Source organism: Cucumis sativus, chromosome 5, assembly GCF_000004075.3.
Source record: "Cucumis sativus cultivar 9930 chromosome 5, Cucumber_9930_V3, whole genome shotgun sequence".
NCBI classification, from domain to species: domain Eukaryota; kingdom Viridiplantae; phylum Streptophyta; class Magnoliopsida; order Cucurbitales; family Cucurbitaceae; genus Cucumis; species Cucumis sativus.
This window is the reverse complement of record NC_026659.2, coordinates 28426717-28449337: the sequence shown is the minus strand read 5'-3', so window position 1 is coordinate 28449337 and position 22621 is coordinate 28426717. Positions and strand designations below refer to the sequence as shown.

Here is a 22621-nt window from a genome sequence, read left to right as displayed (position 1 = left end):
TCTATTAAAGAATTTAAATTAAAATAATTTTTTAAAAATGAATTCAAAAGAGTTTTAAATAGTTGACAATCATTTAAAATAGTTTTTGGAAACACCGTAAACTATTTTATCACACGAGTTTGCATAAAAATGTTCTTTCTTTCTCTAGTCAATTCAAACTCACTCATAAGGTTTGATTTTTTTAGTAATATTAATTTTATAAACACCATTGCTACTTGTTTTTTAAGTTTTACGTCAAATTCTAGTTTTTCCTAAGGAAAAGTGAAAACCATAACAAAAAAAAATGAGAGAGCACGTATAAATTTCAAAAACTTAAACAAAATTGTAATGTTTAGTCAACTTCTAACCATTAATTAATTCTAAACCACTGAGTGTTTTTATATTTCATTCTCGACCTTCAATACAAACATAGTTCAATAAAAAAGTTTGGAATAAAAATTGTACTATATGTTTGTGAGATTAGAGTTTTAAGAGTTTGATTCTCTAACCCAAAACAATGGATAAAAATATTGAATCAACGTCTTATTCTTCATATATTCTAAAAATAATGCTTAAAAAATGCTTTAAAAACATTCTTGCTTTTCAACACGAGATTTTTTCAAGAATGATAAAGAATACAAACTATTTACACTCTATGTAGCAAAAAACCACGAAACGACGAAAATTTATTACACTTGATTTTGGCATAAGGTGTAAATAGTTTGTCTATTTTCTTATTTTTGACAATTCCTCAATTTAATAAGTATATATACGATAAATCTTTCTAAACTCGAGGTTTATCTCAATTTTCATATATTTCATTTCTCGCGTTAAATAAATAAAACATTACATCCATTATAAAGCATTTAAATATATGCCAAAACAATAGTCAAATTAAATTGATAATCTTTCCTTGATATTTTGCAAAACGAGCATAACTTAACTAACATACAAACATATTAAATAGTGACTATAAGGTTCATAATTTAAATCCACTACCAAGTCAACTATAGAATCTATGCTTGATTTGAGAAAATCTATATATATTCTCAATCCATTCGACATTCACAACCCTATAATTTTCATTTGAAACAACAATTTGCATGATCTAAGAAAATGGGGGTTAGCGAAGGAACATTGAGATGCTTCGACATAAAAAGCATAGTTGTCTACGTCATAACCGGACGGTGGTTCGTGGTGTTTGCTTCACTCCTAATCATGGCGGTGTTTGGAACAACGTTCTTGTTTGGTTTGTATTCGAGCGACATTAAATCGGCTTTGGGTTACAACCAAACGACGTTGAATTTGTTGAGTTTTTTTAAGGATTTGGGTGCAAACGTTGGCATTTTATCTGGTCTTATTAACGAGTTTATGCCACCGTGGGTGGTTCTATTAATTGGTGCAGTTATGAACTTTTTTGGTTACTTTATGATTTGGCTCGGTGTTACTCGCCGAATCTCCACCCCAAAAGTTTGGCAAATGTGTTTCTATATTTGTATGGGAGGAAGTTCCCAATCCTTTGCTAATACCGGTTCTATGGTTACTTGTGTTAATAACTTTCCCGAAAGGCGTGGCGTTGTTCTCGGTAAGTCTTCATTAAAAAAATTTGTATATATACTATGGTTATTTAAAATTTCAATATTAAATGTTGGAGTTTATTAGACATTTTATAAAATTTCAACCTTTCAATTTAGGAAATACTTTCATATAATATTATTGGATTTTGATGCTCAATCACTAATTCATTTCCCAATTTCAAACTTGGATTTAGAATAGGATTATATCTTACTTTAATAATAATAATAAAATCATTATGGCTAATTAGATAACAATAAAATCGTTAATGGCTAATTCAAACGTTGAAAAAAATTAGGTCTTTTGAAGGGATACATCGGGCTAAGCGGCGCCATAATCACACAGCTCTTCCACGCATTCTACGGCGGCGACACTAAATCCCTCATTCTCTTCATCGGATGGCTTCCGGCTGCAATTTCCTTCGCATTCTTACGAACAGTTCGTATCATGAAAGTCATCCGACAGCCAAATGAGCTCAAAGTTTTCTATAATTTCCTCTACATTTCTCTTCTCCTCGCCGGATTCCTCATGCTAATGATCATTGTACAAAGCAAGACAGAGTTCACTCAAAACCAATATGGTGGCAGCGCGGCTGCCATAGTCGTTCTTCTCCTCCTACCACTCGCCGTTGTCACTATCGAAGAATGCAATCTCCAGAAACTTAAAACCAAATCTCCAAATTCTTCTGTTCAAATCATAACTGAGAAACTCCCAAAAACAGAGCATTCAAAACAAAAAGAACCATCGTGTTGGACAACAATTTTCAACCCACCACAACGAGGCGAGGATTTCACAATTCTCCAAGCTGTCTTCAGTGTCGACATGCTGATTTTATTCATATCTGTAATTTGTGGCGCTGGTGGAACGTTAACGGCGGTCGACAATTTGGGTCAAATCGGAATGTCTTTGGGATACCCAAAAAGAAGCATTAGCACATTTGTATCATTAGTCAGTATTTGGAATTACCTCGGTCGAGTTGTCTCTGGTTTCGTCTCTGAAATCGTTTTGATAAAATACAAATTCCCTCGTCCTTTAATGCTTTCTCTGAACCTTCTTTTATCCTGTGTCGGCTACTTGGTCATCGCATTTGACGTCCCAAATGGATTATATGTTGCTTCCATCGTAATCGGATTCTGTGTTGGAGCACAGTGGCCGTTGATTTACGCCATAATTTCAGAGATTTTTGGGTTGAAATATTACTCAACGCTTTACAATTTCGGGACGGTTGCGATGCCAATTGGACTTTATATTATGAATGTGAAAGTGGCTGGGAACTTCTACGACAGAGAAGCAGAGAAACAGCTAAAAGCAAAAGGGATTATACGAAAAGCAGGGGAAGACTTAAAGTGCTATGGAGGGGAATGCTTTAAGCTTTCGTTCATCGTAATCACTGCAGTTACTTTGATGGGTATGTTTATTTCATTGATTTTAGTGATTAGAACAAGAAGTTTTTACAAAAGTGATATTTATAAAAAGTTTAGAGATGAAGCCGAAACAGAGGTGGCCGGAAATGAGGCTGTGGCGACGGCGGGAGGAGCAGAAGAGAGAGAGAAAATTATAATGCAAAGAAGAAGTTGAAAAGTGGAGTAAAATCCAAAAAATGTTTGAAGGAAAGAGATGATAAAGACAAATCTATTAACTTTTTTCCTTCTAATATTTTGTTATTCAATTTTGGACATGTTAGGATCAAAATGAGCATAACTTTAACTAGTAGAGTTATTTTTGTTATAATTTTAAAGTTGATATGATTTGTTGCTCTTACTTCATATGTTATTTTTTAAAAAATAGAAAATAATCTAGAGTATAAGAATTTAACTACTTTGGTTTATAATTGATGCTTAAAAGAATCATGTTCAATTTAACAAGCAAGACATGAATGGTAATTAGATAACTAGAAAAGAGATGGTTATCAAATGGAATGTTGATTTTTAGGGTCGGTGTGTTTTGTTTAACTGTTAATAAGCCTTTTTTAAAAAAAAAAAACTCATTTAAAAAGTGAAATGTTTGATAAATGCCTTACATTAAAATGAGTTTTTTCTTCTCAAATCAATTAAAACGGGTTATAAAGATTTGTGATAATCGCTAAAAAAAATAGTGTTTGTAAAACACTACTAGGGATTTTATCAAAAGAATTTAAATAAATAAAAAATGTTATTATTTTTTCTTTCTTTATCTGTTCAATTCAAACTCACTCATAACGTATGATTTTTGGGTAATATTAATGTTATGAACACTGTTACTATTTTTTTTATTAAACATGATTGGAAGTTTCTTAGTTTTTAAAATTTTACCTACATCAAATTATAGTTTTTCTTAAAGAAAAGTGAAAAACCATAACAAAAATTGGGAGAGCTGAGATAAATTCCAAAAACTTAAACAAAATCGTAAAACCACTAAACTAAGTGTTTTTATATTCTACTCTCGACCTCTTAAAATTTTCAAATGGACGTCAGTACTCAACCTAAAAAGTTTGGAACAAAGTATCAATATGTCTGTGAGATTAGGATCTTAAAGGTTCGATTCTCTGACCCTTTCGTTTACTTAAGAAATAATGGATAAGAGTATTGAATCAACTTCTTACCCTTCATATATTCTAAAAAATAATGGTCCAAAAATGCTTTTCAAACATTCTTGCTTTTTAATGCAGTGGAATAATAAAGTCTCTAAAGCATTTAAATCTACGTCAACTCAATAAAACTAAGATAGTTATATCAAAGTTAATCCACACTAAAAAAAATGGCAAACAATGACGTAAATGAATTAAAATTGATAACCTTCCCTTTAGATTTTACTTGTCAGCTATAGAATTGGTCAAAACGAGCATAACTTAAATGATATACAGGCATATTAATATAGTGACTATGAGGTTCATAATTTAAATCTACTACCTTTGGCAACTATATAATCTATGCTTGATTTGAGAAAATCTCTATATAGTCTTCATTCATTCGTCGATCACAACCATCCAACTTTCATTTGGAACAATAATCCACTTTATAAGAAAATGGTGGTTAGCGAAGAAATTACATTGAGATGCTTCGACATAAAAGGCATAGTCCTCCACATCATAACTGGACGATGGTTCATGGTTTTTGCTTCACTCCTAATCATGGCAATGTCTGAATCAATGTACATGTTCGGTTTGTATTCGAGCTACATTAAATCGATTTTGGGTTACGACCAAACGACATTGACTTTGTTGAGTTTTATTAAGGATTTGGGTGCAAACGTCGGCGTTTTATCTGGTCTCATTAACGAGGTTACGTTATTGTGGGTGATTCTATTAATTGGTGTTGTTTTGAATTTCTTTGGTTACTTTATGATTTGGCTTAGTGTTACAGGTCGGATCTCCACCCACAAAGTTTGGCAAATGTGTCTCTATATTTGTATTGGAGGAAGTGCTCAAAATACGAGTTGTATAGGTACTTGTGTCAATAACTTTCCCGGAAAGGCGTGGCTTTGTTCTCGGTAAGTCTTTATTAAAATGAGAATGGCTAATTAGACAATACTTCTAATTCAAAGGTTAAAACCCAATTAGGTATTTTAAAGGGATACGTCGGGCTAAGCGGCGCCATAATCACACAGCTCTTCCATGCATTTTACGGCGGCGACACCAAATCCTTAATTCTCCTCATCGGATGGCTTCCGGCTGCAATTTCCTTCGCATTCTTACGAACAGTTCGTATCATGAAAGTCATCAGACAGCCAAATGAGCTCAAAGTTTTCTACAATTTCCTCTACATTTCTCTTGTTCTCGCCGGATTCCTCATGCTAATGATCATTGTACAAACGCAAAACAGAGTTCACTCAAAACCAATATGGTGGCAGCGCTGCCGCCATCGTCGTCCTTCTCCTCCTCCCACTCCCCATCGTCATTATCGAAGAATACAATCTCTGGAAACTTAAAACCAAATCTGATCCAAATCCATCTGTTCAAATCATAACAGAGAAACTCCCAAAAACAAAGCATCCAAAACAATAACAAAAAGAACCATCTTGTTGGACAACAATTTTCAACCCACCACAACGAGGCGAGGATTTCACAATTCTTCAAGCTGTCTTCAGTGTCGACATGCTGATTTTATTCCTATCCATAAGTAGTGGCGTTGGTAGAACGTTAACGGTGATTGACAATTTGGGTCAAATCGGAATGTCTTTGGGATACCCAAAAAAAAGCATTAGCACATTCATAACATTAGTCAGTATTTGGAATTACCTCGGTCGAGTTGTCTCTGGTTTCGTCTCTGAAATCGTTTTCATTAAATACAAATTCCCTCGTCCTTTAATACTTTCTCTGATCCTTCTTTTATCCTGTTTTGGCTACTTGATGATGGCATTTGATGTCCTATATGGAGTATCTGTTGCTTCCATCGTAATCGGATTCTGTTTAGGAGCACAATGCCCAGTAATTTTCGTCATAATTTCAGAGATTTTTGGGTGGAAATATTACTCAACGCTTTACAATTTCGGGACAGTTGCGATGCCAATTGGACTTTATATTCTGAATATGAAAGTGGTTGGGAAGTTGTACGATAGAGAAGCAGAGAAACAGCTCAAAGCAAAAGGGATTATACGAAAAGCAGGGGAAGAACTAAAGTGCTTTGGAGGGGAATGCTTTAAGCTTTCGTTCATTATAATCACTGTGGTTACTTTGTTGACTATGTTTATTTCATTGATATTAGTGATGAGAACGAAGTTTCTACAAGAGTGATATTTACAAGAAGTTCAGAAATGAAGCTGAAACAGAAGTCGTTAGAAATGGGGCTGTGGAAGCTGCCGGAGCACCGGAGGAAACGAGAAAATGATGGAAATGTGAAAAAAGATGGAAGAAATTAAGAAAATGAGTTAAATTAAAAGGTTTGAAGTACATTATTGAACTCAATCTCATCCCCCAAACTTAAGTTTTTCTACTCATCCATGATTTATAATGAAAATTAGAGTGAACAGAAGTAGTAATAATGAAGATGGGTGTGGCAAGTAGGTGGAAGATAGTGTGTATGCAAATTGGGGTAGAACCCAAGTATCAATATGAAAGCATGGACACAAAAAATCAGCCCATCACTTTTGTTTCTCTTATCAAAGATGCTATTAACAACTCATTTTTGTTATTCTTCTCTTACTTAAACCAATCACAATTATGCTATTTTATCTTCTAAATCAGTTAACTTTTCCACTGATATTCTCTCATGATAGCCAACGATCCCATCCCTAACCCTAACCCTAACCCTAACCCCCACCCTCCATCTCCCACTGATTCTTCTTCTTCTTCCACTGCTTCCCCTCTCAATCATCATTCTGATAGCATAAGTTTACTTTAGTTTCTGATTTGTTAACCAAATATATATCCTCGGATTTACTGTGAAGAACAAACTAGGGTTTTGTTGATCATGTGGAACACTTCCTAAACCGACTAGTGAACTTCACAACTCATGGATCATCACAAGTTGATGAAATTAAACTTTATATTATTGATTGTTTTTTAAATGGTTAATTAATTAGAATTTAAGTTGTATAGACTTTGGTGTAATCTATGTATATAATTATAATTTTGTTGAGTAATTTTATAGAAGTTTCATTTAATATTAAAATTATGTAAATTAAAAATGAACCCCTAAGTTCATGAATTTTGTTAGCCCCACGTGGCAGCCTAAGATTAATTAATAAGGTAGAATTTCCCTTTCAAATATGGTAAAATGAAAGTCTTTATAATACTATTTATTGACCATCGTGATTGTTAGTGTTACGTAATTAACACTTAAATATTTAAATCTTTAATTATGTCCCATTTTTTCCATTTCAATTTTATTTTCTCTCACCAATTATAAAAAATAAGTTTATTAGTTTTAAATAAATTTCATTTTATTATACTAACTTACTTCATCTTAAACACCTTTATTCTTACTCACAACACCAAGATGAAGTACTACTATACACTATGAAACATTTGAATTTTTTTTAAAGAAAGTTATTGTAAATTAGCAAACTTATAAAAATATTTACAAAATTATAAGACTCGGATGAAATTAATTATACATTAATATCAAAATAAAGGCTAATGATTAAATATATGTATGTAGCTTTGAATATTGATTAAGATAATCAGTTTAACACTTATATATCTATATAGTATTATTAGAAGAAGTGTCGAAAGGTCAATACATGTACCTCATGGTAGATATTAAAATTGAAAAAAAAAAAATTGGCCTTTCAATGACAATGGCTAATTAATTGTAATTGTGTATTTGTCAATTACTTTTTTGTGGAAAAAGCAAAGATATTATATTATATAATTAAACAAATTGGTGGAAATTTCAATTAAATTACAAAATTTTGACTCTAAATCATATGTTTATATAACTTTACCTTTTATTAAAAATATTTATCCTTATATTAATAATGATTGTTTAGTTTGTATTTGGTGAAGTTTCTATATTTGTATTAGTTTATAATTAGTTTTACAATAAAGTTGTAATGTGTACTCAATTTATAACAATAGAACACCGTTTTAATGAATATATATAAGTTCTTCAAAGTCTACGTTGTTGGTATATTACTAATTTGGCAATCAAGGCTCTCCAAATATAAACAAATTACCAATCATTAAACCCTTCACCTATTGCAAATAAAATAAAAAGACTAAACTAAACATGTTTTCGATTGAATCTTCTACTATACTAAAAAATAATAAAGTATCAAAAACGTTATTAAATTTTCACTCTAATTAGCACTTGTTATTATCATTAAAAAATAATCAAATTTCTAAATTCGAAATGGTGTTTTAGAAAAATGAATTAAAACACATGGATGGAAACAATAAATAGAAGTATGGTTCATTATATTAATATATCAATGATATTCATTATGATTTTATTGAATTTAAAAATAAATGCACACCATGTTGACTTTGAGATTCATCAATGTGGAGGTGTAGATGTGCTGTAATCTTTCTAAAAACAAGAAATTAATCCATTCCAACAAATTAAAAATATTTTTATATTACAACTCAATATCCTTCCTTTTAAAAATATCAAAGTATGGAAACTATTTATCATATAGTAAAATTAAAGTATATTACATCGAAAGTTTCGATAGTATAGAGTAATCTTATTTCAAAATTAATAACAATGGAAGAGGTAATTAATCTTTGATTCCTTTTTTGTTTTTTTTTGTGTTTTCTTTGGAATTAATTAGTATATATTTCTCTATTTAGTTTGCAACTTCCTAGAAGCAAAGTAGGGATTAGCTTGTTTTATTAGTCTATAGTAATTAATTAAAGTCAGCTTAGTCTTTATCTATACTTTTAACTTTCTATTAATCTCTTTTGTTGTAACCACTTTATAACTATGTTTATCTAATTGTTAAAAACAATGTAAGAAAAACCAATAAGATTAACTCAATCTCTTAAAAATTAACCAAAATAGTCAATATCAACATCATATATGTAAACCAAATCGTTGTCTTCTTCTTCTTTCCAAGTCGAAGGTTTTAATTTTCACCTTCAAAATTAATAATATATGTAGAAAAGAGATTTGGGATCGACTCTTTTTCCCAACTCATAGGGAATCATCAAGTCAAACTCTCACACCCTCCTCTTCTCTATATAAGCCAAATTAAGAAGCACTCATTTCTTCAACCAAAGAAAAAAAGATGGAGGGATTCAACATGAAATCCTTTACATTAAAACTAATCAAGGGTTCATGGTTCATGATGTTTGCATCGTTTCTAATCATGTCGATGGCGGGCATCCCGTACATGTTCGGTTTATACTCGAGCACCATAAAGACTGTATTAGGATACGACCAAACAACTCTAAACTTTATAAGTTTCTTTAAAGACGTTGGTACGACGGTTGGTGTCGTAGCTGGGTTAATCAACGAAGTAACTCCACCATGGTCGATTCTAGCCATGGGAGCTGCCCTCAATTTCTTCGGCTACTTCATGATTTGGCTATCCGTCTCGAAGAAAATCTCAACCCATGTTTGGTTAATGTGTCTCTACATCTGCGTGGGGGCGAACGCGACGACGTTTGCCAACACGGGGGCGTTGGTGACGTGCGTAAAGAACTACCCACAACGTCGGGGAGTGGTGATCGGTATACTGAAAGGGTACATGGGGTTGAGTGGGGCGATTGTGACGCAGTTGTATCATGCGATATATGGGAAAGACGAGAAGTCGTTGATACTGTTGTTGGGGTGGTTGCCGGCAGCAGTGTCGTTGGTGTTTCTGCCGACGGTGCGGCGGATGAAGGTGGAGCATGAGGAGGATGAGTTGAAGGTTTTTTATAGGTTTTTGTATATATCATTGGGATTGGCTGGGTTTTTGATGATTATGATAATTTTGCAACAGAAGTTTAGTTTTGACAGAGGGGAATTTGGAGGAAGTGCTGCGGTTGTTACGTTTTTATTGCTTTTGCCTATAGCGGTTGTTGTTGCTCAAGAGTTCAAGTCATGGCGTCGTTTGAATAAGCCGGCGGCTCTTGAAAATGGCATTTCTCCTTCTCCGGTGAGTCTTAAATTATTTCACCTTATACTAAATCCAATTCTTTATAGATGGAAAAAAAAGTTGAAGTATATAACATAAAGTTTAATGTATTTACCATTTTTTCTTACCAGGGTTCACCACCATTAAAGAACACAACACCAATATCACTTCTACCAAAGAAACCAAAATCTCAACAACAAGAACCCATCAAAACCGAGTGGTGGAAAAATGTGTTCAATCCCCCACCAAGAGGAGACGATTGGACCATCCTTCAAGCTTTGTTCAGCTTTGACATGTTCCTGCTCTTCCTCGCCACCGCCTGCGGCGTCGGTGGCACACTTACTGCCATCGACAATCTCGCTCAAATCGGTCAATCCCAAGATTACCCCAAAAAAAGCATCAGCACATTCGTTTCCCTCGTCAGTATCTGGAATTACCTCGGCCGAGTCATGGCCGGATTCCTCTCCGAACATTTACTAATCAAATACAAATTCCCTCGTCCTTTAATGCTCACAATCGTTCTTCTTCTTTCCTGCATTGCCCATCTTTTAATCGCCTTCAATCCTTCAGGCGGTCTTTACATCGCCTCTATTTTGACCGGATACTGTTACGGTGCTCAATGGCCTCTGCTCTTCGCCATTGTTTCAGAGATTTTCGGGTTGAAATACTACGCGACTCTCTACAATTTCGGATCGGTGGCTAGCCCAGTTGGGCTTTATTTGTTGAATGTGAATGTGGCTGGGTATTTATACGATAAGGAAGCGAAGAAGCAGTTGAGTATGGCGGGGAAGATTAGAAAAACAGGGGAGGAGTTGGTTTGTAATGGGACGGTATGTTTTAAGCTTTCGTTTGTGATTATTACTGCGGTGAGTTTGTTTGGAGCTTTGGTTTCTTTGGTTTTGGTGTTGAGGACTAAGAAATTTTATAAGAGTGATATTTACAAAAAGTTCAAAGAAGCAGAGGAGGCGGCGGCGGAAGAGGAAGAGGAGAAGAACGACGACGGCCGTGTGGTTAGAAATGGTGGCGGTGGTTTGATGGAGGAGACGAAACATGGTCTTAAGCAATGATGATAATCAATAATGTCTAGAAATTTTTAGATTTGTTTCTTTTGTGTTTGGGGAAACTTTTGTTTGAATTTGGAATATTGTAATTGTAACGTTTGAATTTCTATAAATTGGAAATTAGAATTATTAGTGAATGTACATCATTAGTAATTTAATGGAAATGAATTTGCAAACATAGGATATATAAAATTTAGTTTACTAAAAAAAGAAAAATAGAAAAATTATATATATATATATATATATATATATATATATATATATATATATATATATATATTAAGTGAAGTAGTAGCCAAAAGTGCTTGTGGCTATTTCTACTTCTATTTCTATGTCACTTTGGTTTGATTAATATCATTTCATAAGGTCCAAAAGTTTTGATTAAATAATTGTTATATACAAATTTAAATGACTCATAGACACACACCTAACCTAAGTTAAATAAATAAAGGCTAATTATTGCTCATTATATTAATAAATATCCCTTTCATTTTTTAAAAACAAAATATTTTATTAATCCATAACTCATTAAAATATTTATAAATTTAAATAATTTTTTTCATTTTATTACATTTAAAATTTTTATTTTTTATTCATTCTCAATTACTAGGTCGACATCAATGATATTAAAGTTTGCACTCTTAGTCTTAGTTATATATATTGTCGACTTTTTTTATAAAATAATAAAAGTATCAATAATCCCTCGTGTCGTGTTGATGTTAATGTTGATAGAAATGTTATAATTATAGTATGATGAGAAATAATTTAAATGGTCTATAGAACATTTCTATAGTATGTATTTAATTTGATTAAAATATATTATATAACGATGACTTGTGAGTTATGATTCTCTAACAAATAGTGGCTTTAAAGATCGTAAAGAAAACAATTTCACTTATTTTCATTGAATAATTATTTGAGTAAAGGTTTAAAGAAATTGAAATCGATTATATAAATATTTTTACAGTGCTCTTTTAAATAAACTAAAATATTTATTAAATATAGTAAAATTTTATATGGATAATTTTGTATTTTGACACAAATTTTTTAAAAAGCAGACAAGAAAGAAAAATCAAAGTCCCAAAGGATATAATAAAAAGGTAGGAAAAGAGGACCGGAATTAAGGAAAATGAATGAATATTAAAAGGGAATTGAAAGTTCCAACTTAAAGACTTTTACTTATAAGCATGACATGATGACACATCTAGGGATAACTATAAAGCTTAGGTTAAAATTTCTTTTGAATCTAGACGGATTATAATGTTAAGATATATACTAAAGTTTAAAATTTCAAGTAATACATAAATAATATTTGATAGGGTAAGGATTAAGTTATAATAAATCAAATTTTAAGAGCAAAACCGTTCATGGTTTCGAGATACAGATTTAGAGAAGTCCTGGAGAGTCAAACGAAGATTTCCTTCCGAGATTAGGTTTTTTCTGTTGAAATTAAATTGTTCCATTTTTCAAGTGAATTATATGTTTGTGGAAAACCTTTCCATTGATGCAAATAAATTAATTAATCTTTGATCGTTTAAATAAAATAAATATGATATGAGTTTAATTAAATTAGTGGTATTGGTTCAATCTCCCCTCCTCGTATTTGTCGTACTAATTAAAAAAAGTCCAGAACAATTAACATTGAACGTGCACTTGCTCTTTAGTAATCTCTAAGTTATCTAAAATTCAGAGATCGAGGAAAACTTATTCATTTTTTTCTTTTCGTCTTTATAAATATTAGAATGACCTTGAATCTGTTAGATATATCTAGTACTTTGAAAGACTAAGTACGAAATCTCGTTCAACCCTAGAGGTGCCTCTGTTATGTACTATGAATTGTTTAATCCCTCTAACTATAGACATAGATGTTATAGCATTTTTTTTTCTTTTATATATTTGTGTGGGAGAGAGCTATATATAATTATATCGTGATCTTTGTTAAAACTTCCTCGACAACGAAAATTCTTTAACCCTATCTCATAAGAAAAAAAAAAAAGTATAACGTCTCTAATTAAAAGTTGAATGATTCATTATGATATTTGTTTATAGAGTTTTAACCAAATCATCTAGCTACCACAAAATTTACAATAATTACTATACAATAATATTTCAAATATGACGATTGTTACTATGAACCTAATATATATGAATGGTTCAAAAGGAAATAAAGCAAAATATAGAGTGCTATAGTCATCTCTTCATACATCATATGCAAATTGATGAGATTATATATATATATATTAATAACATACAAACAAATTATATATATATATAGAACAACCTTTCTATTTTTGAAAGGAGAAATTAAAACTTTTAATATTTTGTAGAGTGGTTGATCTTTATCCACTTTTGGGTGACTTTTCTTATAAATTAAACTAAATGAAGTAGTTAATTAATTACTTCTTGGACCATAAAATGTCTACTTTGATATGTCAGCAAAGGAAGCAAAGGAATAAACCTCAAAATTAGATTAATTAATACCAAAAGACTTCTTTTAATACCTTAAAACTCCCTGATTAAATTAACGTATTTTTACCTAATAATTTCCTCATTTCTTTCATTCATATCCAACTTAGTTAAATTATATCATTAGTTTAGTCTTAGTTCTTAATTAAAGAATAATGTCTAATTATTATATAGAACCCTAAAGTGTTTTTACAAACTTCATAAAATTACATGAAAGCATTTAAGTTAGAGGAAATGGTGGACAAGTTAGTTGAAATATGTACGTTAGAATATGTACTATCTCATCTATCTTATAAAGAGTTCTACTCTCTTATGATCATTTTTTCAGATACGTGATTCTTAAGTACATATTCATCAAGAGGACGTCTCAATTCGACGGAACGTTCAATATTTTAGCTTTACATAAACAACCTTAATATGATCATATATGATAGTTTAGATCGATTTAGTCGTTTCAAACTCAATTGATAAATAGAAGAAATATAGATTATCTATCTTATTAAGAGTTTGAATCTTCTTAATTATTCAACTCCACGAGTCTCTATCGCTCAAACTAAGCATTCAATTGTGGAAAAAGAATCCATGAAAATCAAAATGTTTGACTTTAAGAAAGGATATTTTATATGTGTGTGTGTAATTATCAGAAGCATAAGAGCTGTAAGTCCAAAGGTTATTGGTTGATGGGATATACTTCGAGCTGTAAGTCCAAAGGTTATTGGTTGATGGGATATACTTGGAGGATTTTTTTTGTTTGAATCTTCGTCTCTCTCATGAAAAAATTTCAAAATCTTTGATTTAGGGTTTCCCCACTGCCTCTTCCAAACTCTGCTGTCCACATTTGTAGGATATAATAAATCTTTCCCCACGTCTTTGACTCACTCCAACTCCACCATCCAATCATATTTTAATTAGTTTTCTTCAAAAAGTTGGGTTCGACTATTCACATTCAAGTTTCTATACACGTTGAAACGCAAACTTTAGAAAATTCGAACCCTACTTCAAATTTAACCTAAGATATTTATTACAAGTATTGAAGGCAATAATAATCAAGTTGCACTAGAATTACTTGAACTCAATGGCTTCTTTGGATATCATTATTCAATGATAGCTCTGTTTTTGTTTGTTTACTACAACAATAATGGAGGGTGAGAGAATGGGAACTATCAACTTATCAACTTCTTTTAAATGATATAAATAGACATAGTGACTTGCAAAATAGGGAAAGTAGAAATATTGGCTAACAAAAAGTTGAGTCAAGATAGGGGAATCCATTTTTTAATTAAGTACATCAAATTTAAATTTAAAGAACACCCGTTATATTGTTGTATGTATTTTGGTTTTTTACTTTTAAAAAAATGTTAATCATATTATTCCACACACTGTAATTTTGATTAATTTTGCAATTTAACTTTACCTACAAATATGTTTTAACTAAAATTAACATTTAAATCATGATTTGAAGAAACCTTTAATTGGAAATAAAATTTAGTAAATCATAATAAATCTTGAAAAAGGTCCATAAAGAAAAAGCCCAAAGCTTCATCTACAAAAAAGCCCACGAAGAAGGCCCAACATTCATTTCTAAATTATCGAATATCTATTAAATTAATTACATGGTATGAAGCCGTCTTAGCTCAGCTGGTAGAGCGCATGGCTTTTAACCATGTGGTCGTGGGTTCGATTCCCACAGACGGCGTGTTTTGTGTCTCATTTATAATTATATATATTCTAATTATCCATTTCTTTTTTTTTTTTTAAGTAAAAGGTGTGAAAAGATAATAAATAAATAAGTAGAGATTCAATATTCCATTCATTTTGCTTCACCCATTTTTTTTCTGAAAAATAATAGCTTTAATTAAAATTCTTCATTATTTGTTACTTTATAAAAGGCAAAAAATATATATCGATAAAAATATAGATCAAATTTTAGAAAGAATAAAGGTATATATTTTCTCCTTCAATTTCTTCATATGTATAAATATTTTAATTTTGGCTCGAAAGAAAAGATAATTTGTTTTAGAGTAATTTTAAACTAATTTTGATTAAAGACTAAACAAAGATTATATATTGCAATAAAAGAAACAAAAAATCTATAATGGAAGAAAAATAGATTTGTATTACCAAAATGAGACATATGCTCTGCAAACAAAAAAAAGGAAGAAAAAACAATACCCCAATAGAATTTGAAATAATAATTTCAAATCCCTTTTAATTTTGCATAATAATAATGAACTAAGCTTGATTTAATTAATTAATTATACGAGCTATTTAAAACTCTTTTACATATTCTATAAAGATAATAAAGTACTGCTATAATTTGTGACTATATACAAAAGGAATATAATTAGAAGAGTACACAAGTAGTTTAGGGAGGAAAATATTGGAAATGTTCTATGGCCGTTAGCTTTAAATATCATTCCGAAGTAGTCATCATTACCATTACCATTACCATAACCACCACTACCACCACCGTTTTCATAAATTGGACTATTATTGATAACAGTATTACCCCCATATCCCTCATCACCATTTCCACCACTTCCACCGCTAAATCCTGGGTAGACAATTCCTTCACCGCCATTATACCTGAAAATTAGATAAAGAGATTAAAGAAACACATAATTTAATAGAGATACCCAAATTAACACAGGTATATCGAGTATGCACAATCAATCTTTATTTTAGAAAAGTCAAGAACAGTACTATTTTAGGTCGTCTTCCATTGTCTTAAATTGAGTTGTCCTACATCATAAAGGGGGGGCCATGGTTGGAAAGCAAAAGGAAGAGAATATAATGAAGAGATATTACACACAACACAGGGAGAATTGACAAAGAAGAATAAAGATCAAAAGGAATACTCCCCATTTATTTTCTAAGCCTTTCTTTCTTTCTCTCTTTCTTTTTTTTTTCTATGCTCAAACACATGCATGTGTGTTGCTCAATTTGGGTTCAAATTGAATCAATTCCCCATTATTTACACAAAATTTTGGGCCAACTTTATTGTCACAGATCCCAACATGTAATGTATTATAGAAGAAGGACTTAAAAAGAAGCTTTTTTCCATGCTGGAATGGAAAAAGCTTGACAAAATTAACCCTAACCCCCTAGAAGCAAAAAGTGAAGCACTTTAATTTCACTCTTTTAATTTAATACATGCATGATGTGTTAAAGCCTACAAATGTTGGTTGTATTATGTGTCCCACTTGCTTTTTCGATGATATTTTTATATCTCTAGTTTCTTTTTCTTTTTCTTTTAGGAAAATTAGAAAGAATGTTGCTTTTCTCTATGTAATAAAAATTTGATATCTTAACCTAATTCTAGTAAAATTTTGAAATTGAGGTTGGATCAAATGGGAGCTTAAGGGAATCATGATGGTATATATGGAGTCAATTTGAGAATGCGTTGTTACGTTAAAATCGATTGTAGGTCCCATAAATTGAGAAAATTTTAATTATTTCTATGGTTTGTTTTTTAATTAATATGGAATGATATTATCATGTTAGATTATTCTTAGTGTATAATCAACATTACCTCACAAGAATAATTATGCAAAAAAAAAAAGACCATTTTTTTCCTTTTAAATTTTCCTTTATTGACTTTTTAGTAAAAGAAAAGAAAAAAAAATGTCATTTTATCATCCACATGCATGGAATGAAAAAGGAATATGTCGTAATCATCTCATTTTATCTAATTAATTACATCTAACCCAAAACCTTAAAACATTTCACACTATGTGATGATTCTTTTAGAAAAATTTAAAAGTATACTATTTGATAAAATATTTAGATACTTTTCATGGTTTAAGATCTAATCAAACAAAATAAAATTTTGTAACAATTACTCTTTAATTTAACTTATAATAAACAAACAAAAAATGAAAATGAAAATGTTAAAAAGGGTATATAATGAAAAAGAATGGGAAATTACCTTGGAGCGCCCAAGACGCCGGCGTTCATAGTGAGTTGATTGATGAGAGCCACCGACTTAGGCTCCACGCTGGATGCCTTACCATACTGGGTGCTAAGTCCGGCGCCGGACGGTACAAAAAACGCACCGTTCACCAAAATATCGCCGTCCGTCCGCCAGTTCCACCCCGCCCACTCTGTCTCCGCCGCGTCCAAACGTCTCGTCACCTGTGATATCAAAGAAATTTCAAATCAAAACAAAACTCCAATGATCTTTTTTCTTCCTCAAATTCCGGTCCAGCCAAAAAAGATGAAAAGAAAGGACAAAATATAGATGGGACCGTTGAGAAATTGTAATTTATTGGCAGCGCGTCAACATCATGCGCCGCCCAAGCAAGTGGGATGAGGAATCTAATCCTTCCTTTTTCTCTCACTTTAAAGTTCACACTTTCAACTCTAAAGTTCGGCTCATACGCGCCGCCGTCCACCACTAATTCCATTTTTTAAATTTCTATATCATTTTTTTTTATTGAAATTTTATGCTATTCCTTTGTTTTAGTAATTTCTCAACTTGCATCTTATTTTGTTAAAAAAAATAATTTCACAATTAAAAGTACAAGTCTAGCCAATAAAATTTTGTAGCATTATCAATTGGGTTAGACTTTAATGATTATGACTACACTTTGCTCTAGTAGAAAAAGAAAAACTAAAATTTTAAATAGTGTGTTTAATAAATCTAAGTTCTAAGTTGTGAACTTTAATGTCTCGGTAAATGTATCGATTGTAGTACTTTAAGAACTAATTTTACAATAAACTAGTTAAGAATTTAACAGTTCATTTGAGTTATTAAAAAATAAAATTTAAGATGGGGAGAGAGAAATACCTCTTTGGCGTTAGGGTCCACAGGAGCGGTGTAACGATTACCCTGACTGTTAATAGTGGGTTGAGCGCTACCTCCAATGGCATACATTTGCCAAGCAGTGAAGTCATTGTTGACGACATGGATATAGCCATGTCTACATCGAGGCATACGTTGGACCAACGCCTCGCCAAAGTGGTTGAAGGCGATGGTGACTTGCATCCCCGAGTCTTGCACATACCGATCGTCATGTCCCAACAACATCACCTCGTCATGGTGCGAGAAGTAGCTGTTTGATATCGTTATTCCCGTCGAACCCATTATTGCATCTATTAATCCATCGGTACAATACGACAATGAACAATGGTCGATCCATATCTTTCTCGAGCTAAATATTGAGATCCCATCTCCATCCGATAGTCCTCGATGACCCACGTGAGTTGGAGTCGATCTAGTGAGTATACCATAACGTATCAGCTTAAGTTTTCATACACATTGAAATAGTAATAAGTTTCTATTCAAATCTTAAAAAGTAATTAAAATGTGCTAATCGACTCATATTCGAGGGACAAACCCATGTTTGCTTTACGAGTTTGTCCAACTTTAGTTGTTAGATAAACCTATTAATTGATTTTATCTACTCCTCTTTTTTCTTTCTGCCAACTATACTATATTCATATTTAGGTTTTTTCATCATCAATCCTAAATTTTCTGCCTAAACTTTTTAATCCCTTTGTTTATAAACCCTTTAGAAAAATATAATAAATTTACATTAACTATATTTTAATAAATACTTATGGTAATTAATTAAAATTAAAATACTTTGAAACTTAACTAATAAAAATCAAAACCACTAATGACAAAATGAAAACACAAGTAATTTTCTTTCTTTATCACCCACGTTCTTAGTTTCTAAGTTTTCTAAACCTATCAACTTCAACCTTTTGATGTTAGTTTAAATTTACGGACCTTATATTGGCATTGCCGGAGGGTTTACAGTGGTGCACGTGGACGTTGTGGATGATGACATTCGACACATATTGAATGGTGATACATCCCCCGCCGGTGATGTGGACGTTGGCGCCACGGCCGTCGATCGTTTTAAAACTGTTGATGATAAGTTCGTATTTCAGCCTTATAGTCATGTCGGCGGAGAATATGATCCACAGTGGTTCGAATTGGATCACAGCGTGCCGGAGAGTTCCCGGAGTTGGGTTCGTCGGATCCAAATCGGACGAGTCGGTAACGATGTAGATCTTTCCACCTTTGCCACCCATGGCGTCTCGCCCGAACCCTATACCACAGTCGGCCAATCGCTGGCGGTTAGCTGCCCAATTTGGGTCGCACCGCCAGCAATCGTCGATGGGGTTTCCGGTGAGACAAGAGAATGTTTGATCCTTTGATTCGATGGACAGCATTTGTCTTCTCCATACGGATGCATTCACTGTCCTGTAGAGAAAACAGAAGATTTTTGAGGTTATAGAGAAACAGAGGAATGCGAAAGATTGAAGCAAACATCCATATGAAAGGAAAATGAGAAAACTTATCGAAGGAGATTTTTATATTTTGTTCAAAGAAGAGAATAATTTCATAGACACCCATATTAGGAAACAACAAAAATACATTGACTATCCTTCAAGAAAAGCAATGCTCTGTTTTCTGTTTGAACGATGAGAGAATTCAAGAAAAGAAAGAGAAATTTTCCCAGAAGAAAACAATAAGAAGAATGTGAATTTACCTTTGAAGTTCATCAGCAACAGAATCAGGGTCAGGATGTTGATGGGGTAATGTAAGATTGAAAGAAGACGAAGAGACACAAGAGATTGAAGAAGCAACCATCCATATGAAGAGAGTGGTAAGAACACGAGGAAACATCCTCAAAGGTAAAAATGAGGAATTTGAGGACGTTTCTGACAATGCTCTTCTGTGGTATTAATTCAAGAAAAAGAGACTGTTTTCAAAAGAATTTAGTTTTTGAAAAATCAACAAAAACATGGCTGCTAAGAGAGCCTAATTTTGTAGAAATGGTGGGTGTGTGTTTTTATATAATAAACAAACAATTAAAATAATTATAATTATGAAACAAAAACAAAAAACAGAAAAGGGGTTTTTTTTCAAGTTAAGAAAAGGTTACTTTCTTGGTGGGGTTTTAGGGTTTTTGATTGGTCATGTTGAGAGAATTGAATGGCTGAGAAGAAGAAGTGTGATTTGCATAAGTTGTATTTTGCATTCTTAACTTGTTAGTTAATTATTCTAAGTAATGAGAAAGAAATTAAAAAAAGAAGAAGAAGAAGAAGAAAGAAGATGAGGGGTTTAAAGGGAAAGAGAGAAAAGAGGTAAACTTATCCTAAAAGTTAAGAGGGAACCTGTGAGATAGCTTTTGTTTTATGCTATAAAATGAAGAAAAACAAGAAAAGTTAATTGCTTTGTCTGTTGGATTTAGATTCTTTGGAGGTTGGCTTAAAGAATGCATATTCTTATACTGCAAATGCCCTACCCCTTCTCTTCGTCCTACAAATAAATCCTACTTTTTTTTTTCACACATCTCTGCAAAAGTGTGTTTATGTAAAAATTCTCTTTCATAAAGTACTTTTGACACATTAGGGTTTATCCCCCATTCCCATTCTCTCTTTCTCCTTATCAACAAAAGGGTTCTTGTTTATCTTGTTTTTATTTTATATTTTTATTAAACAAATGAAATACACATTATGTTCGTTTTCATTTCTATTTACATTAATAAAATCATGCCATAATAAGAATAAAGTTTATTTGAATTATTCATCCATTGTTCATTTTTGTGTGCATTATGTCTAACCATAAGTTTTTATATGACAAATCTTTTGTACTTCTTTCATCTGTTATTATTATTTATGTATGAAAAATATTTGTCCGTTTTTAGTTAATAAATTATGTATTTATACAAAATGTACATTGAACTTTGAGTATAGGATTAAAGATTCGTTTTAACTTTTTAATTTAGTCTTTACAAAATTATTCTCTGAAATTTTTGCATAGAAATTTTTGCATTAAATTTACAGATAAATTGAAAGTGTCAAGTATAAAATTGTTTAAAACATTGTTCCAAACAATTAACATATAAAAGTAATCTTAAACGTATGGTGTTGCATAATTTTTTTTTATTTTTTTCTATATAAGTTCATGTTATTGTACTTGAAAATAAGAAAAAGAAAAAAAAATGTTTAATTTATGAATTAATATTTTATAATTTAACTTATTTTCTTTAGTGGAAAAACAACACCTCTCTTTTTCTTAACTTTTTAATCCCAATAACTTTACCAATTATGTCATGTTTAAATTGGCAAATTAAGACTCTATTTAAATTGGGTCCAAAAAGCAAAAAAAGAAAAAAAAGTATATATAAATTTTTAACTTTTGAAGGGTTTTCTCTTTTTAATATATTATTCCTATGTGATGAACGGGACCCATATTTATGCTATAAGTATTTTGTGTGTGTATAAGTTGATTTTATGTTATTATTTAGTATAATATAAATTATTTCATTAACACCAAATTAGTTGAGATTTTTTTTTATAAAAAAAACAAAATAAATTCAAAATTACATTAATTTCCATGCAATTGTTGGATCAAATTTGTCATTCATTACCCACCTTGTTGATGATTTTATTGTTGATTATAAACCAACCTAACATTATTATTGTAGACAACAAACCTCTAAAGAAGATTATTGATTAATATATAGATTATCCTAATTTTGTGGTGGGGCTAAACATTTCATGATCATATGAGAGAAGCTTTAATTTAGTTATTTCCTTTAGTTTGAATTTTATTCCAAAGTATATGATAATAAAGGCATCTCACCACCTAACCCAATCAAACCAAAATTAAAATCATCCCATAAAGAAATGATCAATACTAGCTAGCTAGCTACTATACAATATACATAATGACATTCGATAATGACCAATCCATAATTAAACTTGAGTGCCACTTAGCAATTATTTGCAAAAAGACTATGTCTTTCATTTTGATTATGTCAACCATTTAACATTAAACCCTATGTCATAGGGACCTTTTTTTTTCTCCTTATAAATAAAAACCTATATAGTTGTAAAGTTCCCCCCAAATCTATTTAGCGAGTGGTCAAACTCGAGTATAACGTATTTAACGTTAATATGTAGCTATCTCATCATGACCATTAAATATAGGTTCAATACTCCGATGTTCAATTAGTAATCAATCATCACTAAATATAGTTTCAATATTCTTTTTGGTCTACATCAAACAATAAAAAGATGGTCGGTTGCATAGTTAT

At 31.5% G+C, this 22621-nt stretch overlaps 3 protein-coding genes, 1 non-coding gene and 1 pseudogene across 4 annotated transcripts; 4 read left to right on the top strand and 1 right to left on the bottom strand.

The window, feature by feature from the left end:
• The first annotated feature begins 1070 nt into the window (after positions 1-1070).
• On the top strand, positions 1071-3320 carry LOC101205265. The gene is made up of 2 exons (XM_031885305.1): positions 1071-1564; positions 1853-3320. The coding sequence occupies exons 1-2, from the start codon at positions 1096-1098 to the stop codon at positions 3130-3132; spliced, it is 1749 nt and encodes a 582-aa protein (XP_031741165.1). The 5' UTR covers positions 1071-1095; the 3' UTR covers positions 3133-3320.
• Positions 3321-4514: 1194 nt separating this feature from the next.
• Positions 4515-6674, top strand: LOC105435708 (annotated as a pseudogene).
• A 2497-nt stretch (positions 6675-9171) lies between these two features.
• Positions 9172-11272, top strand: LOC101205503. Its single transcript, XM_004142455.3, has 2 exons — positions 9172-10056; positions 10167-11272. The coding sequence occupies exons 1-2, from the start codon at positions 9202-9204 to the stop codon at positions 11100-11102; spliced, it is 1791 nt and encodes a 596-aa protein (XP_004142503.1). The 5' UTR covers positions 9172-9201; the 3' UTR covers positions 11103-11272.
• Positions 11273-15185: 3913 nt separating this feature from the next.
• Positions 15186-15258, top strand: TRNAK-UUU. The gene has a single exon. It is a non-coding gene; the product is annotated as a tRNA-Lys (tRNA).
• Positions 15259-15774: 516 nt separating this feature from the next.
• LOC101205739 (probable pectate lyase 18) lies at positions 15775-20731 on the bottom strand. Its single transcript, XM_011657559.2, has 5 exons — positions 20066-20731; positions 19297-19776; positions 18352-18778; positions 17491-17696; positions 15775-16148 (listed from the first exon to the last, which is right to left on the bottom strand). Exons 1-5 carry the CDS (start codon positions 20200-20202, stop codon positions 15851-15853), a joined length of 1548 nt encoding a protein of 515 aa, XP_011655861.1. The 5' UTR covers positions 20203-20731; the 3' UTR covers positions 15775-15850.
• Positions 20732-22621: the final 1890 nt, after the last annotated feature.

Excerpts from the sequence above, each read along its gene's own strand:
- LOC101205739 (XM_011657559.2), bottom strand. The coding sequence starts at position 20,202 with ATGTTTCCTCGTGTTCTTACCACTCTCTTCATATGGATGGTTGCTTCT. Across the intron at positions 19,777-20,065 it reads GTTGCTGATGAACTTCAAAG|GACAGTGAATGCATCCGTAT; the intron begins GTAAATTCACAT and ends TTTTCTCTACAG. Across the intron at positions 18,779-19,296 it reads TCCGGCAATGCCAATATAAG|ATCGACTCCAACTCACGTGG; the intron begins GTCCGTAAATTT and ends TATACTCACTAG.
- LOC101205265 (XM_031885305.1), top strand. The coding sequence starts at position 1,096 with ATGGGGGTTAGCGAAGGAACATTGAGATGCTTCGACATAAAAAGCATA. Across the intron at positions 1,565-1,852 it reads AAGGCGTGGCGTTGTTCTCG|GTCTTTTGAAGGGATACATC; the intron begins GTAAGTCTTCAT and ends GAAAAAAATTAG.
- LOC101205503 (XM_004142455.3), top strand. The coding sequence starts at position 9,202 with ATGGAGGGATTCAACATGAAATCCTTTACATTAAAACTAATCAAGGGT. Across the intron at positions 10,057-10,166 it reads ATGGCATTTCTCCTTCTCCG|GGTTCACCACCATTAAAGAA; the intron begins GTGAGTCTTAAA and ends TTTTCTTACCAG.